The sequence below is a fragment of the Zalophus californianus genome, chromosome X, assembly GCF_009762305.2.
Source record: "Zalophus californianus isolate mZalCal1 chromosome X, mZalCal1.pri.v2, whole genome shotgun sequence".
Classification (NCBI taxonomy): Eukaryota; Metazoa; Chordata; class Mammalia; order Carnivora; family Otariidae; genus Zalophus; species Zalophus californianus.
The window spans coordinates 2,714,562-2,723,573 of record NC_045612.1 but is presented as its reverse complement, the minus strand read 5'-3'; the positions used below and the strand labels follow the sequence as shown (position 1 = coordinate 2,723,573).

The following is a 9,012-nucleotide window of genomic DNA, read 5'->3' as shown; positions in this document are numbered from 1 at the left end:
AAGCAGGGCAAGGAGCCTCCTGGGGGTGGGGGGTGGGGGTGTTTCCTGGGATGACTCCCACATCCAGAGCTTGGTGTCCTTGCGGAAGCTCTCCTGTGGGGTTCCTTGCCATAGAAGATTTCAGCCGCTTCAGGGGCTGACTGTGTGAGTACCATCCACTCCGCAGCATTTGTTCTTACCCAGTTCAAGAGTTAAGAGTTTTATCATATACCCGGGGCGCCTGGGTCCTCTGTTGTTTAAGCATCTGCCATCGGCTCAGGTCATGATCTCAGGATCCTGGGATCGCACCCCACATGGGGCTCCCCGCTCAGTGGAGACCCTGCTTCTCTCTCTCCCTCTGTGTGTGCTTTTTTTCTCAAATAAATAAGTACTTTTAAGAAAAAAAGAGTTTTTTTCATGTCCTGGACACCAGCCTGGACACCTTGCCTACTTGTTTGGGCTCTGGACCGAAATCACAGGGCTTTGGCCTAGGGATGGGTTGGAAAGGTGCAAGAACGGAAGAAGCAAGGGATGGGGGTCAGAAGCTGGAGAGATAGAAGTTTGTTGGTTCTTGCTTCTGATGCCTTCCTGACCATCGTTGTGCAAAGGCCAAAGGCAAGCCCGCGCACACACCCGCTCCTGCGTTGGCCTGGTTCTTCCAGAGTGGAGGGGAGACGTCCTCCCAGCAGAGAGGGAGCCGTGCTCACTGGCTCCTTGATTCCCACACGTGGGCTGAGCTCTGCTCTCTGGAAGGCCCTGGGCGTGAGCAGTGAGGACACTAGCAGAAGCAGGACACGTCCCAGCCACAGGGGACTGAGTCTAGGGGTCGCAGTCCTGGCAGGAAGGTGGGGAGGGGTGCCCTGAGTCCTGCAGAAGAAATGGAGGCAGGGTGAGCGGGGGCGGCTCCCGGGGTGAGCACTGCGGTGGAAATGGCCCCGGCCCGGCCCGTGGAGGCGGGGAGGCTGGGGTGACCAGAGGATCCCAGTGATTGCTTCTGTGCAACTGGTCACCGGGAAGCTGGGTGGCGACACTGCCAGACTCCGGTCTCTGCCTCCGTGTCAGGGAAGGCGGGGGGCAGGTTGGAGCCTATGTGTGGGGTGCACAGGCATGGGCTCATCGGGGTGCCGGGGGCGGGGCCCCTACCCTCCCGGGCGGGGTCCAGGTGAGGAATCCAGGGAGGACCGAGGGACTCCCCGCCTGCCCGCTCCCCTCTCCTGCCCCCACGTAGCCCACCCCGGAACCCATCTCCGCCCGACGTGCTGTCAGCCCTAAGGGACCCCTTCCTGTGGGGTCCGGATGTGACGAGCGCCGACCTCTGCCTCAGAGGCCTGAGAGACGCCAGGACCTCCGTGAGTGGAAGGACGGATCTCGGTCGGGAGACGCCAGGCGTGCAGGTAGACGCACCCGTGAGGGAGCACAGAGTGCGGGGTCCCCCAGGAGCCAGGTCGCCATGCCGGCAGCCCCGAGCGACCCCGGCAGGGGACAGCGTCGTCCCGCTGAGCCCCTCCCGCCGCAGCCCGGGGCACTGGACAGGGGTCCCCAGATGGACGGGCCCGGGCCCTCCCTGGAGCGGGTTGCGGGGGCAGAGGGAGGACTGTGGGGGCCACTCTTCCCCGCTCAGGTCCAGCCACTCGGGCCCTGCCGCGGCCCGGCCCTGGGGGCCCCCCCGGGGAGGGTGGCCACAGGTGGCGTGCGTCCGGTGAAATGCGCGGCGGGGGTCTGAGGGAGCTGAGGACCTGGGTCAGAGGGGAAGGATGCCAGGTCGGGACGGGGCAGGGGCAGAGGCAGCCCCAGGGAGTCCGAGTGGTGCCGGGGTGGGGATCGATCGGGGGCAGGACCGAGGGACTCAGGAGCCCAGGACAGAGGGGACCTCACCGAGGTCGGGCCCCAGGGTGAGTCCGGGAAGGCCGCAGGGCGGGAAGGGGCCACGCGGCCAGTGCGGCGGACTGCTGCATCCGGGTCTCCCGAGAGTCTAGGGGCCTTGGCAGAAGGGGCAGGGCCTCCCTCGGGTGGACAGACGGCGGGCCCCGGTCCTGCTGGGCTTCACGCTGAGGATGCAGAGGGAGGAGTGAGGGACCCTGGACCCCAGCACATCGTCAGTCAGGAATGGTCCGCGGGGGGAGAGGGGGGATGGGAGCACGTGGTGAATCCGGACCCCCGCATCCTGGTCAGAGACGCTGGGGGCATTGGCAGAAGGAGCAGGGCCTCCGTCAGGTGGGCAGAGGAGAGGGCCCAGCAGTAACCGGAGTCAAGGTATGAACTCTGGGGAAGGACAGAGGAGGTCTCACAGACGTTGGGCCATAGTGTCTGTCCCGGAAGCTCTCTGGGGTCCATGGGGATACGTCGCGAGTGCCGACTTCAGGTTCTGGGTCTCAGAGAGTCCGGAGGTCTGGTGTAAGGAGCAGGGCCTCTAGTTGGCAGGCCGGGGGGGGGGGGTGCGGGGGGAGGAGGGCCCAGGTTCTGTCAGGAGTCAAGGTGAGGAGCAGAGGGAGGAATGAAGGACCCTGGACCCAGTAGGGAATCAGTCCTGGGAGGCCTCTGGGGGAGACAACGGTGACATGAGGCATGTCCTGACTTCTGCTCTGGGTCCCAGAGACACTGAGCGCTTGTTGTGAGGAGTGGCCCTGAGGAGCAGGGATGAGGGCACCGGCCATCCAGGGAGTCCAGATGGGGAACGGAGGGTGGGCTAAGGGACCCGAAGGACCCATCTCGGGGAAGCCCTGGACTTTGTAGCCGGATGCGACGTCCCACAGTCTTTGCCCGTGGCTCCCAGGGCAGTGAGGGCTTTGGTCGGAGGGGACAGGCCTGGAGACAGCAGAGACAGCATCACCAGCGGAGCTGCGGCTCATGCTGAGATCCCTGAGGGAGGACTCAGGGAGGGACCTGGACTCCAGAACAGGGACAACGCACGGAAGCCTGCCCCTGCTGGCCGCCCTGGGAGGCCTGTTTGTGCCAAGTGCACAGGCCGTGTGTCAGGACGTCCGCATCCAGGTCTGTCCGAGGCTGGGGGCCTGCTTTAAAAAACGGGGGGAGGGGTCAGGAGCTAATGGGACTGGATGGGAGGACCCGGCGGGAGGACATGAGTGACCCTGGGCCCCAGAACAGAGTCAGTCCTGGGAGGCCCCTGAGCGGGAGGAGGACGAGTGGCGTGTGCAGACTTCCACATCCGGGTCTCAGAGAGGCTGGGGGCTGGGGTAGGAGGCAGGTCTTCAGGTCAGCAGCAGGGAGGGCTCCGTTCCTGCTGGAATCCAGGTGAGAACACTGAGGGAGAACTGAGGGGGCCCTGGACCCCAGAACAGAGTCATAGACGGGAGGCTCTGGAGCAGCCGTCCGCCTGAGGCGCACCCCCGAATTTGGCCTTGGATCTCAGGGATGTGCAGGGCGGTCAGAGGGGAAAGGACTCGGGACAGCAGAGGGCAGGGCCCCACGTCTTGTTGGAGACCAGGAGGGAGGCAGGCTGAGAGCTGAAGACCATAGAGCCTGAAACAGACAATGATTTTGTTGCCCTTGGGCTCCTTCTTGCATGTGCCCCAAGGTGGGGGGGAGCAGCTGAGGTATTGACTGACGTCTGCAGCCCGGGTCTGAAGGAGGTGAGCCTTGGTCTGAGGAGTGGGGCCTCAGGTCAGCAGAGGGTGGAGTCCCAAGACCCTGAGGGAGGCCTGAGCAGACACCCACCCAGACACAGGGTTCCCAATGAAGTCCTGCCCCAGGGGTCAGTCCTGCGAGGCCAGGCCAGGTGTCAAGAAAAGTAAGGGCCCCACTTTCTCCTCTGGGTCTCAGCGGGTTGGTGGCCTTGGCCTGCAGGATGCATCCTGGGGTTAGAAGAAGGGATAGTTCCAGGTCCCGCTGAAAGTAAACAGGAGCACCTTGCGGACAAAGAGTGGACTCCCGCCCCAGGACAGAGGGGCCGACCCCGACCTCAGCTCTTTGTGAATTGGGTGGGGTGCAGGGGGAGGGCGTGGAGTGCTGCCTCCTCACCGTCCTCTCGGAGGGTGAGGACCATGCTGGGAGAGGTCGGGGTCAGGTCATCTGCGGAAGCCCACCTGGGAGACACACAGGAGTCCCTGCTCCTGCCAAGAGTCAGTGTGGGGACCCCCGGAGGGAGGGGTAAGTGGCTCCCACCGCACCCCTCGGGACACGGAGGGGATGGCCCCGAAATCCCTGCAGCCCCTACCTGGCAGCCCTGGGAACCCTGGGTGGGGCCTGTCAGGCTGAACCCCTCCTCCTCTCCAGATCCCTGGTCTAAGGGAGGGGAGGGCCTGGCGCTGAGGACCTGGACTCAGGTAGCAGAGGAGTCAGGGGCCTTGGCTCTGGCTCTGGGCCTGGGGCCGGGGAGCAGGGCGGCGGGGGGGGCGGAGCAGGAGTCCTTGATGGGGAGATGAGAAATGAGGGGCTGCCTCCCACAGCAGGATCCTTAGGGCCCGGGCCTACCCTGCGGCTGCTGCCAGCCCTGGGGAGACGGGCGATGGGTGGGCCAAATTTGCCTCCTGACTTTTCCTTCTGGCGTCTCCCAGAGATGAGGCCTCGGCACCAGGAGGGTGGCCTCGGGTCAACACAGGGAGTTTGCCCAGGCCTTCCGTGGGGTCAAGGACTAGACGGAGAGGTGCGCCCATCCCACACAGACGGCACCCAAGCTTGGCCGTCCCTGGGATCCCGAGACGAGCCCTTAGACCTCTGGCAGGCGTGGGCAGAGGTGGGCCCCCTCGCTTACCTTCTGTGGGGTCCCAGGGCTGCGCGGTCTTGCTGTGAGCCTGTGGCCTCAGGCTGCGGGGGTGGGGCCCAGGCCCTGCCAGGGGAAATAGCAGTCCCCTGAGGGGCCAAGGAGGGGACCGCCCAGCTTGGACGGATGGGGACCTCACAGGGTCCGCCCCAGCCCTCCTGCCCCACTGGGGGCCAGGGGCCGTGCTCTGTGTCTGCACCCCGAAGTGACACCTGCTTTTCTCCTCCAGGGGCTTCCAGAGCTCAGAGTCGAGGCCTAGGTCTGAGGCAGGAGCCTCTAAGGTCCCAGAGCAGGGGAGGTGCAGGTGAGTGCCAGTGGTCAAGGTGAGGTACTTGCTCTGTGCCTGGAGCCAGGGGCTCGCCCGTCCCACCCCAGAGGGGACCCCTCAGCACCCAAGTCCGACGCAGCGCACTGTCAGCTCCGGGGCTTCAGGCCTCTGCTGCCTGGGCCGCACCCTGAGGAGCCGTCCCACCTCTTTCTTCAGGGTCAGCCCGACACAAATGCCATCCCCCTGGGTCAGAGGGGTGAGCTCTGGAAGCTGGAGGAAGACCCGGGCCCGGCCCAGGGCCTGGTGGAGGCACAGCTGTCGGGGGCTGGGGAGGAGGAGGTCCTCCGCGCCCCCTCCTCCTTCTCCGCCTCGGCCTCCTCCCAGTCCGCCGCCCCATCTGGCCCCTGCTCTGCCCTGTTTCTGGTCCCCAGGGAGGAGGGGTCTGCTGCTGGGTTCCAGAGTCATCCCCAGAGCTCTCTGAGTGCCTGCCCCTCCCCCACTGCCCGGGCAGCCACTGCCTGCAGCCAGCCTGACCAGGGCTCCAGCAGCTCCGATGAGGAGGGGATGAGCCCCTGGGAGGAGCCGGAAGTCACCCAACCCTGTCTCCAGGACAAACTCCACCTGAAAGTGGCTGCCCTGGTAGGGTTCCTGCTCCTCAAATACTGCAACAAGCAGCCGACCCGCCAGGCAGAGATGCTGGGGATTGTCAGCAAAGATTACCAGGAGACTTACCAGTGATCTTGGGCCAAGCCTCCGAGTGCATGCGGCTGGTCTTTGGCGTGGATGTGAAGGAAGTGGACCCCAGCGACCACTCCTACGTCCTGGTCAACGTCCTGGGCCTCACCTGTGATGGGATGCTGAGCGGTGAGCAGGGCATGCCCAAGACCAGCCTCCTGGTGCTGCTACTGGGGGTGATCCTTGTGGAGGACAACTGTGACCCTGAGGGGGAGGTGTGGGAAGTGCTGGGGGTCATGGGGTTGTTTGCTGGCAAAGAGCACATCATCTTTGGGGAGCCCAGGGAGCTCCTCACCAAAGTCTGGGTACAGGAAGGGTACCTGGAGTACCGGCGGGTGCCTGGCAGCGGCCCTGCCCGCTACGAGTTCCCATGGGGTCCCAGGGCCCACGCCGAAACCAGCAAGTTGCAAGTGTTGGAGTATTTGCTCCGGGTCAATCGCAGGCATCCCGGTTCCTCCCTGATCCTGTCTGAAGGAGCTGTGAGTGATGAGGGAGAGGGGGTCCGAGTCCCAGTGGTGGCCAGGCCCTTTCCAGGCTTTGGTGGGGTCGGCAGCTTCTCCTGTGGGGTGCTGGGCATGAAGTGAGGTCACATTTTGGTTCTTCCCTGTGTGTGTGAAGAGAGAGCCCCAGGAGTTCTAAGTAGGGCAGGGCCAGGGAGGGTTGGGGGAAGAAAGCAGGGTGAAGAGCCAGCCTCTCTGGGGGCCTATTCTCTGCGATGACTTTGACATCCAGAGCTTGGTTTTCTTGAGGAAGCTCTCAAATGTTGTTCCTTGGAGTAGAAGTTTTAACCAGCTTCGGCAGGTAAATGTGTGCGGGACATCCACCCCACAGCATTTGTACTTACCCAGTTCAAGAGTTTTAAGAGTTTTGTCATGTTCTGGAAATAAGGTGGGAGATCTTCCCTCCTTGTTCTGGTTCTGGAATGAAATCACAGGGCATTGGCATAGGAATTTGTTGGAAAGGTGGAAGAATGGAGCAGTCAAGTGACGGGGTCAGGAAATAGGGAAATAAAAGATTATTCATTTTTGCTTCTTACTCCTTGTCGTCTGTCATTCTGCAAAAGTAACATAGATGCGTGTGCCTTCATTTACTTAGTTCTTCAAGAAAGGAGGAGAAACGACATCTCAGCACAGAGGGAGCCCTGCTCACTGGCTCCTTGATTCCCAGACATGGGCTGAGCTCTGCTCTCTGGAAGGCCCTGCGTGAGCAGTGAGGACATTAGGAGGAGCAGGACACGTCCCACCCTTAGGGGACTGTCTAGCAGCCGCACTCATGGCAGGAAAGTGGGGAGAGGTGCCCTGAGTCCTGCAGAAGAAATGGAAGAAGGGTGAGGGAGTGCGGCTCCCGGGGCAAGCACTGCAGTGGAAGTGCCCCTGGCCTGGGTGGCTCAGGGTGTTGGGTCACCGTGCTTCCCTCTGTGCAGCTGATCACCGTGAACCTGGGGGGCGACAGTGGCCCTGCTTGGAGACAGGGTGCCTTAGAGGTGGCAGCAAAGTCTGAAATGGATAATTGCTCTGAGATGTTCCTTCTGGATCATGGAGAAACCAGGGAGAAATCTCCTCCTGGGGCAGGAAAAGAAGGTATCCTGCGCTCTCATCCCAAGGCCGTTGAACACAGTGCACAGACTAGGTGTTTTATATCCGTCATCTGCAAGTATTTCTGGAGAAATACAGTGATATTCCTTCGAAGTGGAGCCCAGAAGACTCTAGACTGGCACTCTTGTCCTGACCATGCAAAGCCAGAACCCACTGCATTAAAAAGTCATTTTAGTTTGGTTATCTGGAGTGCAATTTGGACAGGTATAAGTAAGCAAGGTCTAGGTTTTGGTGGGGGGAGAAATGAGTGAAAGGAGTGGTTTGGTGGAAGAGCAGCTGGGAGGGAGGGAAGGAGCTGGTCTTTGACTCACATTCTAGGAGCTTTGTATTGTGTCCAGCTGGGACAGTTCCCTCACACCTGAATGCCACACATATTCCCATATATCTCACAGATATCCTCTGATTTAGAAAATGGATTGAGTTTTACTTATGAAGCACCCTCTTTGGCTGATTAGCTATTCCATGTCCTATTGAGCTGCACATTCTCTAACATGACCTGGGTAACAAAAAAAAATACCCCAGAGGAGAGAGTGGAAGGCCCTGGGATCAAAACAACACTTGAAATCACTGCCATTCATCAAAGTTCCAATGTATGCCAGGCACTGTGCAAGGTGCTTTCCATATATCACATGCATTCCTGCAGTCCTGCAAGACGGGGCTTATCAAACTCACTCACTTAACTCACTCACTTCAGAAAGAACCTGAGGCTCCTAGGACTTGGTCATTTTCCCAGGATCACGTGGCTAGTGAGTGACAGGGCAGAGACTAGAACCCGGGTCTGAATTCGTGTAGAGTCCACGCTGTTCCCACCCACTGCAGTCTGTGTCCAACCTTGTGAGTCCTACATCATTCCTGAGGACAGCATGGTGTCTTCCAGGTGACAAAAAGAAGGATGCTGTGGCTCAGGTACTAAAAAACCTGTTGCTAAGGAAGGAAGGTGACAATGAGAATCAAACAGGTTTTGGGTACTGTCTGTGGGCTTTATTAACCTAGAGTTCTTCTGCCTGAGCCTCAGAGTTCTTTGAGAACTGACTGCCCAGGTGCTGGCATTTTTTGCAGACCTAGCACTTTCCCGAATTACAGCAGCCTTTCCCTGGTATTCCCCCGTGTGCTCTTCTGTCTCACTCTTGAACCTGGCCTGCTAAGGAGCTCATCACTGGTCCCCATGGAACAGCTAGGAATCACCTTCTCTCCCCCAACATAGAACCTTACTCTCTGTAGTAATCCTCTGGTCACTAAATGAAGAAAGTGAATCCTCCCTGCTGGGATCACAGAATCGTTTGAAAATTAGATGTCATCCTGTACTTGAAAGTATCTGTCACACAGGAGGTGCTTGAAAAGTTCAAAGAATTCCAAGGCAAACTGACCTCAAAAACTCCTCCCCTGGCATGCCTGGGTGGCTCAATCGGTTAAGCATCTGTCTTTGGCTCAGGTCATGATCCCAGGGTCCTGGGCTCGAGTCCCACATCAGGCTCCCTGCTCAATGGGGAGCCTGCTTCTCCCTCTGCCCGCTGCTCCCCCTGCTTGTGCAATCTCTTTCTCTCTCTCTCACTGACAATTAAATAAATAAAATCTTAAAAAAAGAAACTCCTCCCAGCAATAAAGTCAGTTGTCATAACAAATTATAATAGTTGCATTTGGTTAAGCCCCTACTGTGTAACAATACATGGGAGAAACTTTAATGTTCATCCATAGTGTGTCTTGCTTTCCTTCCA

At 59.9% G+C, this 9,012-nt stretch overlaps 1 protein-coding gene across 1 annotated transcript; it reads left to right on the top strand.

Moving 5' to 3' along the window:
• Positions 1-4,444: 4,444 nt before the first annotated feature.
• Positions 4,445-6,286, top strand: LOC113930558 (melanoma-associated antigen 9-like). Its single transcript, XM_035725727.1, is given in 3 exon segments — positions 4,445-4,448; positions 4,981-5,691; positions 5,694-6,286. Coding segments are annotated over 3 exon segments (1,308 nt in total).
• Positions 6,287-9,012: the final 2,726 nt, after the last annotated feature.